The sequence below is a fragment of the Oryzias melastigma genome, linkage group LG6, assembly GCF_002922805.2.
Source record: "Oryzias melastigma strain HK-1 linkage group LG6, ASM292280v2, whole genome shotgun sequence".
Taxonomy (NCBI): domain Eukaryota; kingdom Metazoa; phylum Chordata; class Actinopteri; order Beloniformes; family Adrianichthyidae; genus Oryzias; species Oryzias melastigma.
The window spans coordinates 32207454-32229995 of NC_050517.1; the positions used below are offsets into that span (position 1 = coordinate 32207454).

A 22542-nucleotide genomic window follows, 5' to 3' on the forward strand; every position below is an offset into this window, starting at 1 on the left:
CTGAATTCCAAGATAACCTAAAAACGTATAAAATCCTAAATTAGCCAAAACAGCTAGCATGTAGCTGGCAATAATAGGCTAAACTCCAAATTAGCCTAAAAAACTAACAAAAAAAGCTTAAGTTAGCCAAAACAGCTAGCATGTAACTAAAATATTACCTAAACTCCAAAATAGCCTAAAAAAACCTTAATAAATGCCAAAATAGTCCAAAAAGCTCACAGAATGTCATTATAGCGTTCAATTTTACTAAACTATTAAATTAGTCACTTTTTAATAGTCGTTTAGTCGACTAATCGTAACAGCTCTAATGATGAGCCGTCAGTGAGTGCTTGTGAACTCCTTTTGTTCAATGAATGTTTGCTGTTGCAGGAGGTGAACTCCATCCTGCAGCAGGTGGTGGAGCGTAACCGCGTCCGGCGGAGTCTGAGCGCCAAGCGCCACGCTCTGCAGTCCTGGAGGAGTTTGGTGGAGACGCTGCTGACGGCGTGCCCAGCTGACCTGATTCCTGCAGACGAGAGGCAGCTCATCATCCGAGACCTGCTGCTGGATCTGCACGACAAGGTTTGTGTTTGGTGGAAGACCTGATAAGATTTAAGAAAAATTAGTACAAGAGTGTCATTTGTGATATGTTGAACATTCAATGATTTGGCTGTAGTAGCTCAGTCCAGTGTTTGAACTACAGTCATCGTGGGTTTGGCCTGATATCCTGGAATAGTTAATGCACAAATATTTATAACCCAAACTGCTGTTAAAATCCTCATTTTGAGATATTTTCAATTATCTTTGTGACATTGTGGCACAGTAAAAGTTTTTAAAAAGTTTATTATAGCAGACACTTTTACTTTCACCCCACCAAGTTGGATTCTGTTTTTAATTTCAAACAATAAAAAAAAACACAAACGTCAAAAAAAACAATGAACATTTTTCTGAGCTTTCCAAAAAATATTGACCACAAACTTCTTATCTTGATAAATGTATTGACTTAATTTATTCTACAGTTTGTCAAAACAGCAGAATATACACAAGTAACTTTATATTTTCCTTTAACTTGTTTGGTGAATTTGACCATTTTAAAGACTGAAATGAAGCAGAAGAGAAACAGAGAACATCAGAAGGAGGAAATGAAACACGAGGACGTGACACTGGGAGAATTCAACTATTTATACTTTGTTTCTTTAAAAAAAAACTTTGCTTTATCAGCCTGACAAAACATTTCAGGAAGAGGGAAACTTTCCCTTTGAATTGATGCATTTTTTATTTTCTTGTGAGCATCACTTTCCTCAAAGAGCACGGTCGGTGCGTGCTGGAGCAGTTACCATGACAACACCACACATCGGGTTTTGAATAGTCCAATTTTTTTGAAAAACAATTTAACGTTTAAAATATTTTAGGACTGAAGTTCTAATCATTAATTTAATTTATTTTGTTTTTTTTCCTTAAATGACCAGAGTCGCTTTCAGACATGAACAGACTTCATGGAAGCAACAGATTTTAGCGATTTAAAATAAATAAATAAATAAACGCTGAATTGTCTGTAACTAATTAATAGCGACTAATGAGAAAATATGTCATCCTTAGTTAATTTGTCTGCAAGTGGATGATTTTGATCTGGAGCGCAGCAGGCGAGAGTTCATCCCATCTATGGCCGTTGCTGCGTCATAAATATGAGTTAAACATCCAACAGAATTAGATAAACAAACACTCAGAAATGCAGTTTTTATCTTACATTGTTTCATACATGTCCTCCATCATGAGGAAAATGCCACAAGAACATGTTAAAAACACAATTGTCATTGGAGTGGGTCTTTAGCCATGTCAGGTCTACTCAATAGTGACACCTACAGGACAAACCCTAAATGTACAGTTTGGGTCCTACAAGGGCTGAAATGAGTATCCGGATACTCAGATATTCACAATCTGTCCCGGAAAAAAAAAAAACAATATTGCATTCTTTATAATTATAATAGAATATAGCAAAAATATACATCACTGTAATGTAATTATCACTTATAAATGCAAAGTATAATACCGTATTTTAGGCATATAAACTAATCAAGCTACATTACTGTCACCGTATGTAAATAAATCTTCAAAGTAAAATGTTAATGAAAGTTCTCATTTTCAAAATAAAACTTTTGTGTTCTTTGTAGGAGAAAAAAGGAAACTAAAGTTCAATTTACTGAAATAAATTTTGGAAAAAAATATTTCAATTGACAGTTTGAATTAAAAAGCAGAATATTATAAAAAAATCTGATGATCAATTATACTTGAACTGTAGTCAATTAAACTCTGAGGAAGGAAAACTGAGGAGAACATTTTCAGGATTTGTAGTTAAATGATCCAAAACGACAGAGATGTTTGTGTTTCTGTTGCTGAAGTTAACCAGGAAGTTGACAGAAAAATTCAACATTGTTTAAAGGACGTATCAAAGTCAAGGCCCGGGGGCCGGATCGGCCCTCCAGATCATTTTATTTTATTGTTTTTAATGACCTGATGATCTTGCTTCTAACGTGTATACTTTTGACAAAATATATTTTTATGGAGAGAAAAATATTGAAAGTTATTTAAGGTTTAAGTTGATTTATTCTGGAATAATATTCCTGCCTTTTTATTATTGATAATTATGTTAAGAAGTTACAGTTTTAAAGTTTTAAAATTGACATTCTGCTAGCTGGAGTTTAGCTAATATTTCCGCTACATGTTAGCTGTTTAGACTAACGTAAGTGTTTTTGTTTGTTTGTTTGTTTATTAGGCTAATTTTAGCTAATATTTTAGCCGGCTATCAGCTTCAGCGTTTTCAGCTATCAGCTTCAGTATTTTTAATTATCAATTTCAGCATCTTCAGCAGCCAAATTCAGCTTACAGCATTCACACTAGCATTATTGCAGGTAATGCTATACATCTAATTCATAATTATGTTAAAAACATACCTGATCTGTTTATTGTTAATCTTGATTTGTAGCTTGAGTTGAATCTCCTCATAAGTAATGATCCATAACCTTATTATTTAATCAGGTATTTTAAAATATTTCATATTATTTTAGGTGTTATCTGAGGATGCAGCTGGCGAGTTGATGCCCATCGTGGCGGGCGCCGTCTTCACCCTGACGGCCCACCTCAGCCAGTCCGTTCTGTCTGAGCAGCAGCAGGTGACGGGCCAGGAGGCGTCTTCAGGCTTCGCTTCCATCGCCAACTCGGCCCTCCACCTGATCCTCCGCAAGCTGCTGAACTTCATCCTTTGCACCGGTTAGTGGTCGCCTAGAGCCGATAAAATGAATCCCCAAACAGTTTCATTTGAATTCTCTTCTGTCGTCAGGAGGCGGATACCAGCGGCTGCGAGCTCACCTGTACGGCTCGCTGCTGTACTACCTGCAGATCGCTCAGAAACCCGAGGAGCCGGACACTCTGCAGACAGGTACGACAGGAGACAGGGTAGTAGGGCTGTTACGAGTGGTCGACTAATTGACGAATGATCACCTGTTGGAATAGACGACTACTAATTTTATTAGTCGTTTTTATTATATGGAGTCGGAGTGTAGTGAAATTTAAAGTTATAACGGCATTCTGCTAACTTTTTGGACTTTTTTGGCATTTATTAAGGTTTGTGTGGCTAATTTTGAGTTTAGCTAATATTTCAGATGCATGCTAGCTACTTTGGCTGTTGTTCACCTTTCGGCTAATCCCATTCAGGGTCGCCACACCGAAACGGCACCCACTGTTATGCCAGATGCCCTGTCCTGCGGGGCAGCCCTACACTTACCCCACTGAGCCATCCAGCCGCACATGCTAGCTACTTGGGCTCATTTAGAATTTTTTTCAGTTTTTTGGGGATATTTTGGAAGTTAGCTAATGTTTCAGCTACATGCTAACTAATTTGGCTAATTTAGGCTTTTTTGTTTTTTAAACTATTTTGGAGTTTGGCTAATATTTCAGCTAAATGCTAGCTATTTTGGCTAATTTATGCTTTATATTGTTTTTTAAGGCTATTTGTGGAGTTTAGCTGATTTTCAGCTAAATGCTGGCTATTTTGGCTAAGTTAGGATTTTTTGTTTTTATATTAATTTGGAGTTTAGCTAATATTTCAGCTACATGGCAGCTTTTTTTTTTGCTAATTAAGGCTCTTTTTTTGTTTTATTGCTATTCTGAAGTTTAGCTAATATTTGAGCTGCATGCTAGCTATTTTGGTTAATTTATGATTTTTTCTTTTGTTTGTAAGGCTGTTTTGAAGGCTAGCTAATATTTCAGTTGCATGCTAACTGTTTTAGCTAACTTAGACTTTTTCGTGGCTAATTTGGCATTGAACTAATATTTTAGCTGGCTATCAGCCTCAGCGTTTTGACCTGTCAACATCAGCATTTTCAGCTATCAATTTAAGCATCTTAAGCTGCCAAATTCAGCTTACAACATTCACACTAGCATTATCACAGGTAATGCTATATCTATAGTCTTTAGTTAGTTTAAAGCTAATGATGGTTAAGATGTGTGCTTTACATCCAGTTTATACTAGACCTGATTAGTCGACTAATTGGAAAAAAAAAATCTGTGATTAGTGGACTATTAAAATAATTGTTTGTGGCAGCACTAAGAGAGAGATAAAGAGTAGATAAAATAGTTTTTGGGAATTGTTTGGTTCTGTTTGGATAAATGGTGAATGTTTTTGGAGCAGGAAGAGCCATGTGGGAGCGTCTGACGGCTCCTGAGGACGGATTCTCCAAACTGCAGAGGGAGAACCTCGCCATCATCGAAAGCTACGGCAAAGCTCTCATGGAGATTGTGTGTCGGGACGCGTGTGACGGCCATGAAATGAGCAGGGTGGGCCTCAAATCCCTCTTTTTTTTTTGCTTCATTCTGATAACAAAGTCTGAGCGTTTTCCTCTCCGGGCCTCAGATGCTGGCTCTGGCCGTGCTGGACCGGATCCTGTCCATAGACCGTCAGAACCAGTGGCTGGTGTACGTCTGCAACAGCGGTTACCTGCGCTCGCTGGTGGAGAGTCTGAGGCAGGATGACGCCGCCCTGCAGACTCTTCTCACCCCTCAGCCGCCCCTCCTCAAACCTCTGTACCTCTACGAGAGCAAGATGGTGAGGATGCTCTGAAGGTTACCTCACTCCTGCAGCGTTTGTTCCAGGGCTGCCACCATTAATCGACGACTAATTTAATAGTCGATTAGTCGTTTCTTTATATTATTTGGAGTCAGAGTGTAGTAAAGTTGAAAGTTATTAGAGTCTGCTAGCTTTTTGGTCTAATTTGGAGTTTAGCTAATATTTCAGCCTAATGCTAACTCTTTTGGGTAACTTAGGCTTTTTTTCAATATTTTAGGCTAATTTCGCATTTATCTAGTATTTTAGCTGGCTATCAGCTTCAGCGTTTTCAAAAATCAGCTTCAGCATTTTCAGCTATCACTTTCAGCATTTTTAGCTAATAGCTTCAGTGATTTTAGCTATGAGCTTCAGCATTTTCAGCTATCACCTATAGGGATGTCAGCTATCAGTTTCAGCATTTTCAGCTATCAGCTTTAGCCTTTTTTAAGCTATTAGCTATAGTGATTTCAGCTATCAGTTTCAGCATTTTTAGCTAATAGCTTCAGTGATTTCAGCTATGAGCTTCAACATTTTCAGCTATCACCTATAGGGATTTCAGCTATCAGCTTCAGCATTTTCAGCTATCAGCTTCAGCCTTTTTTAAGCTATCAGCTATAGTGATTTCAGCTATCAGTTTCAGCATTTTTAGCTAATAGCTTCATTGTTTTCAGCTATCAGCTATAGTGATTTCAGCTATCAATTTCAGCATTTTCAGCTATCAGCTTCAGCATATTCAGCTATCAGTTTCAGCATTTTTAGCTATCAGCTTCAGCCTTTTTTAAGCTATCAGCTATAGTGATTTCAGCTATCAATTTCAGCCTTTTCAGCTATTAGCACTAGCATCTTCAGCGGCCAAATTCATCTTACAGCATACACACTAGCATTATCACAGGTAATGCTATATATCTATTTTTAGTTAGTTTAAAGTTAATGATGGTTAAGATGTGTGCTTTACATCCAGTTTGCTTATGACCTGATTAGTCGACTAATCTGAAAAAAATAATTGCTGATTAGTCAACGATTAAAATAACCATTTGTTGCAGTTCTAGTTTGTTCCTAACTGACTCTTGGCTCTTGGGGGGGGGGTGGTTAGGCTCTGCTGACCCGCGTGGCAAAGACCAGCCAGGGAGCCGTGGAGCTGCTGCGCTGTGGCCTGCTGCCTCAGCTGATGGAGTGTCAGGTGTTTGACATGGTTCCTGACAGCGACTCGCACAGGTAACGGGATCAGATCTTCAGATTTAAAGAGGTTTTTTGTGTTGATCCTGATCGTCCTCTTGTCGTTCAGACTGATGAGAGACCCGTCGGGCTTCATCCCGTCTCCTGTGGACCGATACCGACAGATTCTCCTGCCGACCCTCCGACTCCTTCAGGTCATTCTGACCTCTGCTTCCATCAACCACCAGCAGGGGGCAGCACAAGTAAGCAGAACATTTCTAAGTTTATGGAGACAAATTGGAAAAACATTAAAAACTTCATCTCTGATGATTATTAAAGCTGGATAACTGCCGTCTCTGCAGGTCCTGCAGTGGCTCATCGTCCACGGAGACACCGTTCAGTCTCTGCTGCGCCGTCAGGACCTCAGCATGGGAGCTTTGCAGGAGCTCTCCTTGCTAACCGGCATCATCAGTAAAACGGCTCTACCAGGTAATGGAGGACCGCTCTCCTCCTGGTACGCTTCTGCTCTGCAGATCCCATCCTGACTGTGAACGTTTGTGTTTCTTAAGGCGTACTTGAGATGGGCGGAGAGGTCAACGGCGCCGCTCTCCTGGAGTTCCAGGGTCACATTACCAGATTTCAGGTGTGGAGATCCAGTTTTTTTATTTTAAATCATCCAAGTAAGGTCTGGACCAGCTCTCTCCAACCTTTCCTGGCCCACAGACCGATTTAATGTCGGACAGTATTTTCATGGACGACCGGTATGAGGATCAAGATCATTTATTCGTTCATCCGTCCGTTTCGTCGATCATCCATTCCTTTCTTCCTTTATGTTTTTATTCATCCAATCATTCATTCATTCGCTCGTTCGTTCATTCATTCATTTATCCAATCAATCATTTATTCAATCATTCATTTAATCATTCATGCGTATATTCATACATTCATCCATTTGTTCATTCGTTCATCCATTTATTTATTAATTCATCCAATCATCCGTTCGTTCGTTCATTCATTTCTTTATTTATAAATTTTTTATTATTCCAATTGTTCATCCACTTCGTTAATTTATTCCTTCATTCATCCAATCGAATGTTTGTTCATTCGTTCATCCACTCACTCACAGTGTTTAAAAACAGAAAACATTTAAAAAGAATGTAATTTTATTTGTTTTTTGATAAGTTGCATTTTAATACATAAGCAACAACAATCTGCACATTTTCAACTAATTTAGTTTGAATTTCTTATTGAAAACAATCACAACTTTTAGAAAAAACATCTGCAATTTCAAATATTTTGTGCCTCAATTATTACAAAAAATCCATGTGAGATCGTGGAGAAACTGTTCATCAATACTTCTATGGTTTCTCTGTTTTTTAATTTTTGGTTTGGTGTGCCGCGGAATCTTTTACAAGGATAAAGTGAACTTTGGCTCAAAAACTGTAGAAAAACACGACCATAAGATCTGAGACTCATCTTCTTCTCTGATCTGTTTTGCAGCGTCTGTGTCTGTCTCTGCTGAGCCGACTGGCAGGAAGTGAGAGGGAGCGGCTGTTGAAGCAGGCGGAGATGGATGCGCCTGCGGAGTCAGCAGAACGGAGGGAGGAGATGGAGGTGGCCATGCAGCAGGTCAGCGACTGTGACCTCCAGTTCTGTCTTTTGTTTACCCTGCGTGACCTGACTGCTGATTTCCTGTCCTCAGGTGCTCGCCAACATCATGGAGTACTGCCAGACGCTCCTGGTGCAGAGCTCGGCCCAGGCTCAGTTCAGCATCTGCCTCTTCAGCCCTTCGGGCGGCGAGCCAGCTGGCAGGGACGGCGGGCGCTCCGGTCAGTCACGTTTAAATAAGTTCCGCCAATAAACCAAAACCTTGACGCATCCTGACCCCCTTTGTGTTTCAGATCTTTCTTCCTCTCTGCCCCCGATGGTGTCGTCCCGAGTCCCCAGCCTGGGGCTGGTCCTGTACCTGCTGAAGACCACGGCTGCAGACTTCTTCCAGTTCCACCAGAGTCACAGGCAGAGTCTGGGGAAGCTGCAGAGCCTGGACCAGCTGCCGCCCGAGGAGCTCAAGGAGGTACCGACTGGTGGTGTCTTCCACACAAACATCAGGCGTATTGGAGTCTAACCGCGTTCCTCCCGTGTAGCTGTGTCAGGGCTTGGTGTCGGGCCCAGGAGGGGTGGAGAAGATCTCATCGATCCAAAGGAACTTGCTGGCTAAGAGGAGACTGGTGCAGCTGATCAACAACCGGGCCAAGCTGCTGGCTTTGTGCTCATGTATCCTCTGCTTCTTTATTTAGAGTCTTCAGTTTCTGTTCACATTTCTCTGTGAAAAGCCTTGACCTGCTTCTTCAGATGTTATTGAAACCTGCTTATTTGTGCTGTGGCGCCACCTGGAGTATTATTTGTTGCACTACACCCCGTCTGATCCTAAAGACTCCATGCTGGCTGGCGTAGGATCATTCAGATCCCGCCTCACAGACGGTGAGGGTTTCGTTCCTCAGTCGTCCCGGACTGTTTTGGGGATTCTTCTGTCCTTTGTTCCTTCAGCAAAAATGTCACCTCTGCAACTTAGAAATTCACCAAAATTCACCAGTAACCAGTGGAAATGAATTTTAGGCGTAGTGAACGACCGCCCCAAAATAATGAGGAAAACCATTAAAATAATGAATGGGGCCAAAATCTCTAATGGGGATTAGTGCTGCCACAAACGATTATTTTAGGAGTCGACTTATCACAGATTATTGTTTCTTATTTGTCGACTAATCGGGTTATGCGCAAAGTGGGTGTAAAAAACACGTCTTAACCAGCATTAGCTTTAAACTAACTAAAAACTAGATATATTCACACGAATTATCTGTGATAACGCTAGTGTGAATGCTGTAAGCTGAATTTGGCCGCTGAAGATGCTAGTAACGATAGCTGAAAACGCTAAAGCTGATAGCCAGCTAAAATATCAGTTAAATGCCAAATTAGCTTAAAAAAAAGCCTAAATTAGCCACAACAGCTAGCATGCAGCTGAAATATAAGCTAAACTCCAAAATAACCTAAAAAAATCTTAATAAATGCCAAAATAGTCCCAAAAGATAGCAGAATGCCATTAAAACTTCCCACTTTACTTTTTAAGTCCTATTTATGGAGGTCAACAGAATGTGCTCTAGTGTTTGATTACCCTTAAATGGCGTTAACGCAGCAAGCTCACAAAAATGGTGTTTCCCTGTCGCTCACACAATTTTTACTGCAATATTGTGAAAATTGAAAAGATGAATCGTTGACTCGAGCTGAACTAAAAGACATGACACAGAATAGGACTGTATTAGGATTGTGGGCGTGGTTAACAAAAATCTCAGTTGCCAAGGAAATCCCCAAAATGTACTTTTGCCGATTCTTTTAAGAATTACAGACATTTGTTCGTCACCACCAGGCGACCAAAAAATTAAATGGTTGCTATGGAGATAATAGAAAAGCTGCCATTTTTTTTTTTATTGAATTTGAATGGGGGGGTGTAGCAGCTGCTCAGCCAGCGGGGGTGGGTCAAAGGGGAACGTGGTGGGGGTGGGGAGCACCTGCAGACCATATAGTGCTGCTCATGGCTTGAAATTTGAGATATTTTTACTGAAATCAGACCTCCGTCTCTGTTTTTTCCCAGACTCCTTCGGTGGATTGCAGGCTGGTGGCGGCCGCAGCCTGGGCTTGTCCAAAGTCGGCCAGCAGGACTTGGATCAGGTAAGACCTCGGCTGCGCTTTAGCGTTCTTTAAGCTGGAGTTTGATCCTCATGTTGTTCTCTGCCGTGCTCGTGCGTGCAGCTGAAAGGCGACATGGCGGCGGGCTTTGGCGAAGCTCTGCAGAGGAAGCTCCTGGAAGTGGAGAGCTCCTACAGCCAGGTCCGCTCTCGCTACACCTTCATCCAGGCTCTGGTTCGCAGGATCCGCGGTTTACTGCGACAGCCAAAAAGTTGAAACTGACGAGGATCCAGAACTTTCTATTCTGAGTGAACACGGACTCAAAGTTTCAGCTTCCATCACATCGATTGTGGAGATGTGAAATGGTTTGTGTCTTCAACTCTACAGGTATAAATGCAGACCTGTTTAAGATCGATTTTACAACGCAAGAGAAATTTGATACGTTTGTTTATGCCTTTTCCTTTTGTGAGAATAAATGTTTTCTAAATCTGTCTGGATCACAGATTTCTCACCGACCTGAGTGTCCAACAGTATCGATGAGGCGTCTGCGGAGACTTGGGCTGACACGATTAGTCGACTAATCGACGACTAATCGACTATTAAAATAGTCGACGACTAATTTAATAGTCGATTAGTCGTTACTTCATATTATAAGAAGTCAGAGTGTAGTAAAGTTATAAGGGCATTATGCTAGTTTTTTGGACTATTTCAGCATTTATTTCAGTTTTTTAGCCTATTTTGGACTTTAGCTAATATTTCAGCTACATGCTAGCTGGTTTTGATAACTTGGACCTTTTATCAGTTTTTTTAGGCTAATGGGGCATTTAATTAATATTTTAGCTGGCTATCAGCTTTGGCATTTTTAGCAATCAATTTCAGCATCTTCAGCTGCCAAATTCTACTTACAGCATTATCTGTAATAATGCTGGTGTGAATATATCTAGTTTGTAGTTTGTTTAAAGCTAATAATGGTTAAGATGTTTTATATCCACCTCTCGTATGACCCGACTAGTCGACTAATCGGGAATAATAATCGGTGATTATTCGACTACTAAAATAATTGTGGCAGCACTAGCGGAGACTCGTGATGCTCTCTTATGTCTCCATCGTGGCTTCTCGGTTTTGAAGGAAAATGCTAAAGATTTAAATAAATAACGGGCTTGTAGTTTTAGTTGACTGGGTCGAGCTGAATACTCTGTTCTGATTGGCTGCAGAGTGTTCATTAAGTACAGGATAATGCCTGACCATTATCTGAAATGAAGGACGATGTGGTTTCGTGAACTACATTATCATCCTGATAATACTACGGTCACTTACGAAAACAAGACGTATAATTAATACTTTAATCTTGAAAGTGGACTATCTGATATACTGTGTGATGTGTTGTCGTGGTAACGGCTCCTGAGCCTTTTCTTAGACATGGATCTTTGCTTTTGTTTCACAAACAGAAGCAAAGATCCACTCAAATATAAAGTTTCTTTAGTTCTACTTTTACTATTAATATGCGTTTATTACAGTATTAGAAGATCCACTACCATGAAAATTGTGTTTTGGGTGTTTTTAACATGGTCTTGTTTAGAAAATTAAACTCATCCGGCCACTTTGGGGTGAAGGTGGGATACACTCCAGACAGATCGTTGGTTTTCTCTCCCGCGGCGGAGCTCACTCACTCGCTCCATATACCGGCAGGGAGAGATCTGCTGCGGGGTGGAGAGGCGCAGGTGTCTTATCGAGACATTTAAAAAAAAAAAAAAAGGGAAAAAGGTCTCCTAATTTAATTTTCCCCCCTCAGGTTAATATGAGAAGGTGAGCCTTCAAGCTCAGCCACAGAGACACAGAAACACAGTGGAAGTGGCTGTCATACAGACACAGCCCCCTGTACCGAGAAAATCTTTTAAACTTTTTTGTAGATTTGTAGAACTCTTCACAATAGATGAAGCTGATTTCTCAACATCATCTGTGTCTTCATGAGATATCCACAGACACCGTTCCTTATAGCTATCATCTAAAAACATTAGCTGGTAGCTCCTTCCACATGTGGTTGCGCCGTCAAACTCAGACTACGACCAGCGAATTTGTCGCACAAATCGTGTTCGTTGTGAATGCACCTTTATGGGTAATGGGAAGTGGGGGGGCGGGGTTCCTTTGCACAAATTGTGCCGCCCACAACTCAGAGGTGAATTTCTAATGAACTCCTGCCGCTCTGCAGAAACTATGTCCTAGAAAACAACACAGGTTTTTGAAAATAGCGATTGGTAACAATTTGAAAATAGAGTCAAAATAGTTTTTGCCACATAGAATGAACCAATGGTTCATCAGCGGAGAGTTTGGATGAAGAAACTTCAAAGTGTGAAAAGTCTCGACCTTTTCTGACAGCAACAAGTGACTCAACGGACCTTTACTGGCAGGTCTGGTCTCATTGTGAAAACCTTAAGCGAAGCAAAACAAGGAACCAAAACGGGACGCTTCTGAAAGCAGCATCCAAAACCAAGAAGTGATCAAACATTTTCGAGAATCAGTCCAAAAGTTAACAAACTAACGAGCCGCACCAACCAGCGTTGAATTCTTTTATTGTCTTTGAAGGAACACTTTCTTTTGAGCATAAAGTGCTTAGATTCTCAAACCTTTGGGGGAGGGAATGAGGACACAGTTCTGGATTTACATTCAGATCACACAGACGTTTTGTGCTCGCCAAGAGTTCAGCGTGAAACCAGGAACCGCACGATGAAGGCGCTCGCCGGAACACGGAGGCACATTTCCCCTTTACAGTTTCTGCTGGCGGCGGCTCTGACACGTTTCATGATCTAGTGAGGAGCCAGCGGCGGGGCGACGAACGTGTGCTCACGTCCACACTCAAACTCCCATCTATAAATTACTTTAAATAATAAAATTAGTTACAGCATTACAAACTACTTTACACTTGCTGGGACTGATTGTGCTGCGTTTGGATGATGATGACGTTTGCTTCTTGTGAGTTCACGACTGCTTTTGAGCCGAGCATTGTCTGTTAAAAGCAAAAAACAAATTCTATGGATTATACTAAAACATTTTTAGGAACAAAACAAACATAAAAACAATTCAAAATAAGTGTACATCTGCTTTGAATGAATATTTGCACAATAATGACATATTTTAAAGTTATAAATTTAAATAAATGTGACATTTATGTGGTTTTTGACCATTTTGAACACCTACAGTGATGTAGATTCATACAGATTCGGGCAGGGTTAATAAAATCGATTTAAGCTTAATAGATGAATAATCGATTTATAAAAAATATAAATTGACTTAACACATAATGCTAAAGTCCGCTAACGTTTAATGGAATTTCCCATAGCACGGCTAATGCTAACACTCAGTCAACCTAAACATAATTCTGACTAAATGAACATATTTATAAACTCACAGGCATTAATTTTTCAGACTCTTAAGGAAATATATGTATTTTTAAGTTGCCATTTGTGGTTTAAATCAGTTTTTTCCTCATTCTTTCTTCTTTTGGAATAAGGCGTAATGCTATAGCGCGATCGCCACCTAGTGGTCAAACTGAAACGCCCTCCAGGAGAGGCCGTTTCAGCTAAATGCCATCTGATTTAGACTTTTTAAATTTTTTTATTTATTTTGCTTTTAGGCTGTTTTAGATTTAGGATAATATTTACACGCTAGCTGTTGGCTAATTTAGGGTTTTTTTCCGTTTTTAAGCTAGTTCGAAGTTTAGCTATTCTTCAGCTACATGCTAGCTATTTCAGCTAACCTAAGTTTTTTTGTTTGTTCGTTTTTAGGCTAATTTGGCATTTAGCTAATATTTTAGATGACTATCAACTTCAGTGTTTTCAGATATCAATTTCAGCATCTGCATCTATTAGCACTAGCATCACCAGTGACCAAAATTAATCTTACAGCATTCACACTAGCATTATTGTAGGTAATTATGTTAAAAAGTACAGTATTAAAGTTTTAAAAATGTACTTTTAGTTCAATAAATGTTTATCCGGTTTGGCCCGCGACCTCAGGTGTGTTTTGGATTTTGGCCCCCTGTGCGATTGTGTTTGACACTCCTGCTTTACAGTATGCGAGTGTAAATTTGTAAACTCAAAATTTAATTGAATTGAAAAATTAATTCAGGCTCTAGTAAATCAAATCGTTTCGGGAAATTATAATTGATACCCAGCCCTAGTAATCTGTACAGATTAACTGCTCACTGCAGGTAATCCAGCAGATTAGAGAGAAGTTTTATGATGGATTTGGATCAATTTTAGCAAATGGAGCAACCAAAAACTGTTGTTTTACTTGGAATGGTATTCTGAGAAAAAAAAACATTTCATTTACACAAACATTTAGTTTCACTTCCGACTCATCCGACCGGCCTGCTTTTTGATCCAATAACGCTTCTGAGCTGGTCGGATTTCATTCTCGCAGCATTAGTTTCAGACTGAAGACTTTTTTTCTTCTGAGGGAAAAGCGAGCAGAGATGAGGAGTCTTTTCTAAAACCACAGAAGAAGGAAGAAATACTGTAAATACTTTATGTCATCCTTAGATGTTTTACCGTTTTTATACAAACAAATCTGGTTTCTGTACATAATACACAAATGTTTCCTTAGAAAAGAAAGAGAGACTGTCCTTTTGTGCAGAATTGCCCTTTGGGTTGGACTCGCAGCCTCAGTGGGTCACCGTACAAACTCCGTGGGTGGCCCACAAACGCCTCGGCGACAGCTTTGTTGCCGTCTTTCATCGTGGCTGAGAGCTCTCATAGCTGAGAGCTCTCTGCTCTAGTGTTGATTGTACCAGAGGTGTCCGTTAGTAATCCAGCACAGAAAGGATCCCCAAAAACAACCCAGGTAAAGGAAAGGCAGATTATCCAGCACTCTGTTCCACTTCCATGGAAAAGAGGACATTTAAGTGTTTTCCGGTCCGTGCTGTTTATTCCGACTCCCATTATGTGGCGTCGGCTTCCTGTGCGTCGTCCGACAGGTTAGCGTTGGCGTCGTTGACTTGAGGCCGTTCTGGCGTCTCTCCGGTTACCGCCACTCGAATCACCTTCAGCCAGCGCTGCTTCGCTTCCTCGTTCTCCGCAGCGAAGTAGTGAACAGACTTGGACTGGGAGAGGTGGAAGCTGGGCGAGGGGTCCGTGGGCCGGCTGCTGTCGTCCACCGAGTACCCTACGAGCGGGATGGAACTCAGGGCCTTCACGTCCTGACAGAGAAAGACGACACGCTCGCTGACACATACGTCCACAGCATCAGGGGGAGTTTTTATGGAGAGAAACAAGTATCACAACGATTTATGCCTGTGTAATTATTGATTTGTAACTCTTAATACATTTTGTGCATAAGTACAAAAATTAAAAAAATACAAAACAAATTTTAACATGCACAAATTAAAATTACAACAGCTTTTACATTTTAAATTACAATAACTCTGATGTCCCAGCATTCTAGTAGTATATAAACGCATCACTTATGGAAGAATCTGTGACACATGAAAAGTCTCACCTCAGATTTATGTATAACTGAGGTTTTGTATGTATAACAAGAGATTAAAGATTTGCGTGTGTAATTAGTTTCAAGCTGTTATAATTTTAATTTGTGCGTGAGTAAATTATATTTTGTATTTTTTGCCCTTATGCACTTAATGTATTATATGAGTTACAAATCAAGAATTACATACGCACAAATCTAAATTTCGCACAAAGCAAGAATTACACGCAAGTCAAGAATTACGCAAGCAAAAATTAAGAATTACCCACAAATCCTAAGTTACACACAAATCTAAAGTTACACACACATCTAAAGTTACGCACAAATGTGAAGTTATGCACAAATCAAGAATTACAAATCCTAAATTACGCACAAATCTAAAGTTCGCACAAAGCAAGAATTACACGCAACTCAAGAATTACGCAAGCAAAAATTAGGAATTACGCACAAATCCTAAATTACGCACAAATCTATAGTTACACACACATCTATAGTTACGCACAATTTAAGAATTACCACAAATCCTAAATTACACACAAATCTAAAGTTACGCACAAATCAAGAATTACCACAAATCCTAAATTACGCACAAATCTAAAGTTACGCACAAATCAAGAATTACCACAAATCCTAAATTACGCACAAATCTAAAGTTCGCACAAAGCAAGAATTACACGCAACTCAAGAATTACGCAAGCAAAAATTAGGAATTACGCACAAATCCTAAATTACGCACAAATCTAAAGTTACACACAAATCAAAAATTACCACAAATCCTCAATTACGCACAAATCAAGATTTACGCACAAATCTAAAGTTAGGCACAGATCAAGAATACGCAGATTTTCAAAGATAAGCACAAATCAAGAATTTTGCACAAATCCTAAGTTACGCACACACAATTTGGATGGATACTTATTTCTCTCCATGAGTTTTCGTTACTCGGCTCTACCTGTGGCGCTCCGTAGAGATAAAGCACTAGGCTGTCCTTCTCCGGGACGACGCACCAAACTTTCTGCCAGAGTTTGCCTTTATCCGAGTGTTGCAGGAAGCCGCAGATGATGCTGCTCTCCGTGAATTTAGCTGCCTCAATCTGGAGGAGAGAATAGAAAAGTTTATTTAGTGGAAATTCTTGCTTTATTAACAGACCCAAAAAAAGTAAAGAAAAGAAAAGTGTAAAAAGGTGTCGAACCTCCAGGATGCCTTTTCTTTCCTTCTTCCCGTCTTCGGTTGACCGCTCGCCCGTCAGAGTGCTGTAACAGTCTCTGCAGACTTTGTTCATCTTGTTGCCGTCGTATTCGAGCGGCGCCTTGTTGTCTGAGCACTTCCAACAAACCACCTGTTTAGAAAAGGAACATCCTCGATCAATGATTGATCAATTGATTGATCGACTGACTGCCTTTTTTTACCCCGATGAAAGACCCGTTGATATCAAGATCTCATTTACAAGACCAAGATGTAGCATGTCATAATGAACGTAATAATGAGAGGATATCTGGATGAAATTAAACGAGCAGATCCTCAGAAAGATCAAATATTACATATAGCAGTAAATCAAGATCTTACAGATTTATAATTAATTTATTTAAATAAATATCTTACAGATGTAACATTTGTGCTGGGAACAATAAATTTAGGAACATGAACACTGATATGCGATTGTTGTTTGGTTATTCGGGATGATAAAAAATGCATTTAGGGAAATTAAGTTTGAAATCATGATCAAGAATTCATGGTAAAGTCGGTTTTCATGTCTTTACCAATAAAATTCAACAACAAAAAAAAAACATTTCTTTATTCCTTTATTTAAATTAGTGATTAATATCACAGAACTTAGAAAAATGGGAAAACTACTTTTTTTTACTGCATGAATTTTTTTAGAATAAAAAAATATTTAACAAGTAATGTCATAAAACATAATATTCATAAATAATTTATTTTGTAAAGTAACTAGTAGCAATTAATATAAAGCAGATGTTAAAGCAGCTCTATAATAACGCTCCAAAAACTATCAAACAAATATTAATTCAATTTCAACGTCAACTCTGTGTCGAATTTGTCGCTTTGAAGTTATTTTCTTTTGGAACAAACAACTACAGATTATTTTCTCAAGTATCTTCGCGTAACTTAGTGCTAGAATTGAAGCAGATCGTTCACAGCCGCCCAAAAAAAAAAAATAGACCAGAAACTAAAACAATCGGTGCACGGCGGCACTAGCCTTCCGCGGAGGACCGCGGCACTTCGCGTCTGGAGTGAACCACACCATAGATTGACAAGAGCGCCGAATGGAAGCGATCCCGGTTCCGCGCTGCTTCCACGTGTAGTGTGAACCAGTTGTTATTGGTGTAACAAAAATGTTGAGTAATATATTTAAAAAATATATAAAAATATATATAAAATATTTCATATATATATATATATAAACATATATATACACACACATATATATGTATATAGATATATACCTGTATATCTATATATAGATATACATGTATATATACACACATGTATATCTATATATATGTATATATATATATATATATACCAACATATGTAAACATATAGATATATATTTATGTAGTGATTCATTATATCATATTATATTACATATCCAGTCGTACAGTTTAGATCCAGATTCCAGGTCAGACGGGGAAAACAAAGACGTGCATGGATCTATTTGTAAGAGAATTAATCGGAATTTGGTGCAACAGGGACCCTGTAGTCCCGCCCAGTATACTTTCTATGTCACAAATACATTTTTTTAAACTACATTTTTTGTCTCCCACTGAGTCATATAATTTCAATGAGCAAATACTCAGAAATTCAATTTTAAGCTCAACCTTCTTTAAATGCGTTCCCCAAAAGCCCAATTTTTCCCCAGACTGGGTCTTTGATATAAAGGTAAGAGGAAGTAAGAGAACTCTGCGGATGTCTGAGGACTGTTGGGAGGACTTACGTAGCCGCAGGCTCTGCAGTGGTGCCTCCGCCGCGTCAGCGCGTTGAAAGACTCCTTACACTTCATGCACATGGTCACTTCATTGTCCCGGATCCAGCGAGGGGCCCGCTTCCCCAGCTCCGCTTTCTGCAGGCAAACACAGAGGAGGTCGGCGTGAGAACACAAAGTCCCGCCGGCGGTGAGGCTGAACGCCATTTCAAAGGGAACACCAACCGAAACTTCCTCCACTTCCTTCAAGGCGTTCTTAAAGGATTCGTTCTTTTGCTGGAAGACCTCTATGGTCTCCTGGAAAGCCTGTGGAAACAAACAAAGATGTTGCAGGAACAAAATAGCGAGCATTGATCAGAATCAGATTAAAAAGGGGAAATCTGTTTGTACCTTAATCCAGCCCGCCTTATCCTGCTCCGAGCTGAAGAAGAAGAAGAACAAACTTTAGAAACTAAAAGTTGGACGTTTAAAGTTGACGAAAGCTCCTGCTCGGAGTACCTAGCCTGGAGCTCCAGGGTCCTTTCCTTTCCCGACACCTGGAAGGTGTGGGGGTAGTCCTCGTTGGTGGTCTCCCGGACCGTCATGCCTTCGATACCGATCCGTGTCCTCACCGTATACTTGGGCCCCCCCAGGCTGAACTTCGGCACGCAATATAACAGCATGTTGTTGAACTGGGAAAAGAGAGAGGAGAAACGGACATGATGGAAACCATCCCGTTGAATGAGGGACCCGCCGTGGAGTTCCTCGCAAGCCCCGCATGCACGCATCATCGCAGCACCAAACGATTCCATTAAATCTGGCCTCGGCATATTTCCCAGCAGGCTCTGGGAGAGACGGTTTCCTCACCAGGAAGAGGTACCGCTCCATCGCCGAGGTGTTCCTGGCCGCCAGCTTCAGGATGTGGCCCTCTCGGATGAACTCGTTGGACGGGTTGACGATGTCCTCCTCCTCGCCCAGCATCTCATAGATCTCCATCAGTTTCTTCAAGTTTTCCTGAACGATTCAGGGAGATTCATTTCAGCCGGACGGGAAGTTAACGGAAACTTGGCTACAGGAAACGAGAACTTACAGATTTCCTGATTGCAGTGTTGGAGTGAGTCGCTGCTGTGGCAATTATTTCTAAAGATTCTATAAGAAAAAAAAACAGAATTAGTGAAAAAAAAAAAAGTGGGAGAGATTTTTGACGGTTTTTGTGACATACTCTGTGCGTCTCTTTCATCCGGGTGTTTGTCTGGCAGCTTCTTCAGGTAGTCTTTCAGCAGCATCTCGTATCGAGGGATTCTCTGCACCGGCTCCAGCATGTGATGCTGCAGCGTCAGGCAGCCGCAGATCTCCTGACTCTGTCAGAAAATGACCACAAAACAGGAATGTGAACCCACAGAAGGACAAGGTTCAAATGAAGGTTGCAGAAAACGTTCAGATGTTCCTCTGAAGTTCATGAATCAAACAGATTTGCTGCTGTAGGTCTCGTGGGTTTAGATTAATATTGATACACTATTATTTAGCTATCTATGCTTCTGTTTGGTGCAGTGTGATTCAGGTGTTGTTCCTCTTTCCTACTCCCCACGTAGAGAGTGGGACAGATTTCAGATTCCTGGTGGATCGACTGCTCCTGTTCTTGGTTGTGGACCTCGCCTCTGGCCCATCTTGGCCGTGGGCCGCGTCTTTGGCTCGTCTTGGCCGTGGATTGCGCCTCTGGCTCATCTTGGCTGTGGACCTTGGCCCTAGACCTCGCCTCTGGCTTGTTTTTGCGGTGGACAGCAGCTCTGGCTCAACTTGGCCATGGAGCTTGCCTCTTAATCATTTTAGCCGTGGACCTCGCCTCTGGCTCGTCTTGATCCTGGACCTCGCTTCTGGCTGGTCTTGGCTGTGGACCTCGCCTCTGAATTGTTTTAGCCGTGGACCACACCTCTGGCTCGTCTTGGCCATGGACCACACTTCTGGCTCGTCTTGGCCGTGGACCACACTTCTGGCTCTTCTTGGCCGTAGACAACGCCTCTGGCTCAACTTGGCCGTGGACCTTGCCTTTGGCTCGTCTTGGCCGTGGATCCTGCCTCTGGCTCATCTTGGCCGTGGACCTCGCCTCTGGCTCGTCTTGGCTGTTGACCTCGCCCCCACCTGTCTCCCAGTCCCATCTGGCTGAACTCTATTTAAATACGTAGTTGTAGAGTTAGATAAGCTAATTCTTCTTTAACAGTTCTGGTAAATCTCCTGTCCGTTCTGGGAGAGGATCTCTCCTTCATGTGGTCATCCCTGACTTTTCTTCTTTTTTTTCCTGAATCAGATATTTTAGGAGATTTTTTACTTACCAGGAAGGAGGGTCTAAGGTCAGGGATAACATTTTTATTTAGTCTGTTTAGTCTAGCAATCAGAAATTATTTATATTTCATGACCGACCTTCTGCTTCTGTACAAGTACCGGCATGAAGCCCAATGAGGCCATTCTTTTGTGATATTGGGCTGCATCAATAAAACTGAATTACATTTCACTGAGGAAGGAGCTTTGAATCAACTTTCTGAGTGTTACCTGTATCTCCAGAATGATGGCTTTGAACTGAGGCGAGCGGTCGCTCCACTGTTTCAGCAGCTCCATCGCTTTGTCAAAGTTCTTCACGTACTCTGCGTACATTTTGAGGAAGGGTGTGAACTTCTGCAGGATGTCTCCAATGCGAGGCGTGGATGCCCTGCAGGAGAAAAACAACAATAAAAGTTTTATTTGAAGCATTTCAGACCTGGGTTTTGGTTTTCAGCTGAAGCTCACCATTCGTCCATCCGCTTCTCCAGGTCTGGAAGCAGAAACTGGCTGTGGAAGGCGTGGATGGACGAGATGTTGGAGAAGATATTCTTCACCACGTCCACAGGGAAGGTTCCTTTGTTGGCCTCCTCCATTAACTTAGCACAAAACACCTACGAGACCACATGGATTTGAATCTTTGAAGCCAGATGCAGAAATGGCGTCAGAAACCAAAAGAGGTTTCGGGGTTTTCTCACCTGGTCCAGCAGGTGAAGTCGAGCCACGTACGCCTTCTCTGTGTGCAGGAGCTCACTGGCGATTTTAAACAACTTCTGCTCTTTCGTCTCCTGAAAACATGGAGAGTTTTAATGTTAAAGATGTTTATTTTTGAGTTGCAGTCGTCCGATCCTTTTCTGCTCAACTGAGAGCAGAATAGAAATCAGTTTCCTGGAGGAAGTGTTCTGGACCGCTGAACTTCAGATCATGCCCACAAAGGAGCGCTTCCAACTTCCTGTTTGAGAGAAATCCAAGTCCAGAACCTTCAGTTCAAGCCAGGATGAACAAGCTGCATCTCTTCAGGAAAATTTAGACTACATTCTGTCAACTTTTTCTTCTTTTTCAACAAAATAATAAAACCTACAGCGTGTTCATTCTTCATTCGTCTGCTTTTACTGCCCACAGAACACCACAGAGTTCTTGTAGTGAAGTGGTTATTTATACGTTCACCCACCAACAAAAGTGAAACTTTCCATTCTGCGCTGCAGCGTGAAGCCTTCAGAGCGACATTTAGCAAAAGCATCTCGTTTGTTTATCAGTCACTTGCTAATGCAATAGAAGCAGGAATAGAACTGGTGTTGTGCCAGTCAGCGTTCCCCTGCCAGAATGTGTGTCCCCAGTCTCAGATATCGTTGATTTGTTGAACACATATTTCTGACGGTGGATGATTATGACAGACTTTATTCTGGGGCTTTTATGAGTTTACCTCCTCCAGATCATTTTATTTTATCGTTATCAATGACCCGATGTTATCTTGTGCTTATTTGTGATTTTGTATAATTTTGACAAAATATATTTTTATGGAGAGTAAAATATTGAAAGTTATTTAACCTTTAAGTTGATTTATTCTGGAATAATATTCCTGAATTTTTATTATTCATGATTATGTTTTTAAAAAATGGTTTTAATGTTTAAAAAATTGTCATTCTGCTAGCTTTTTGGTCTATCTTGGCATTTTCTAAGATTTTTTAGGCTGTTTTGGAGTTTAGCTAATATTTCAGCTAAATGCTAGCTGTTCTGGCTAATTTAGGCTTTTGTTTTTAAGATTTTTTTTTGCTGTTTTGGAATTAGGGTAATATTTACACACTAGCCAACATTCACACTAGCATTATCGCAGGTAATCCTATATATCTAGTTTATAACTATGTTAAAAAGTTACTGTTTTAAAGCCTTAAAAATGTTTTTTTAGAGTGTT

General features: G+C 40.6%; 2 protein-coding genes across 8 annotated transcripts in view; one reads left to right on the plus strand and one right to left on the minus strand.

Moving 5' to 3' along the window:
* nup205 (nucleoporin 205) overlaps nt 1-10408 on the plus strand; it is a 25409-nt gene extending 15001 nt beyond the window's left edge. Inside the window, exons 27-42 of the mRNA XM_024281856.2 lie at nt 370-561; nt 3045-3246; nt 3317-3415; nt 4667-4812; nt 4889-5080; nt 6174-6295; nt 6366-6498; nt 6598-6724; nt 6805-6878; nt 7736-7864; nt 7938-8064; nt 8137-8309; nt 8380-8509; nt 8588-8716; nt 9882-9958; nt 10040-10408. Of these exons, the coding sequence (XP_024137624.1) occupies nt 370-561; nt 3045-3246; nt 3317-3415; nt 4667-4812; nt 4889-5080; nt 6174-6295; nt 6366-6498; nt 6598-6724; nt 6805-6878; nt 7736-7864; nt 7938-8064; nt 8137-8309; nt 8380-8509; nt 8588-8716; nt 9882-9958; nt 10040-10192 (2205 nt within the window). The 3' untranslated portion in view covers nt 10193-10408. The remainder of the gene's footprint in view (nt 1-369; nt 562-3044; nt 3247-3316; nt 3416-4666; nt 4813-4888; nt 5081-6173; nt 6296-6365; nt 6499-6597; nt 6725-6804; nt 6879-7735; nt 7865-7937; nt 8065-8136; nt 8310-8379; nt 8510-8587; nt 8717-9881; nt 9959-10039) is intronic.
* A 4018-nt stretch (nt 10409-14426) lies between these two features.
* The window catches only part of fgd4a (FYVE, RhoGEF and PH domain containing 4a), a 70101-nt gene continuing 61985 nt past the window's right edge, over nt 14427-22542 (minus strand). For all 7 annotated transcript variants that reach the window (XM_024281226.2, XM_024281225.2, XM_024281229.2 and 4 more), the window contains 13 exons: nt 21329-21418; nt 21099-21244; nt 20865-21021; nt 19540-19678; nt 19408-19466; nt 19185-19331; nt 18837-19009; nt 18729-18759; nt 18564-18644; nt 18351-18476; nt 16587-16733; nt 16347-16487; nt 14427-15110 (listed from right to left, as the gene is read on the minus strand). In XM_024281226.2, coding sequence (XP_024136994.1) covers nt 14853-15110; nt 16347-16487; nt 16587-16733; nt 18351-18476; nt 18564-18644; nt 18729-18759; nt 18837-19009; nt 19185-19331; nt 19408-19466; nt 19540-19678; nt 20865-21021; nt 21099-21244; nt 21329-21418 — 1695 coding nt within the window. In that variant the 3' untranslated portion in view covers nt 14427-14852. The remainder of the gene's footprint in view (nt 15111-16346; nt 16488-16586; nt 16734-18350; nt 18477-18563; nt 18645-18728; nt 18760-18836; nt 19010-19184; nt 19332-19407; nt 19467-19539; nt 19679-20864; nt 21022-21098; nt 21245-21328; nt 21419-22542) is intronic.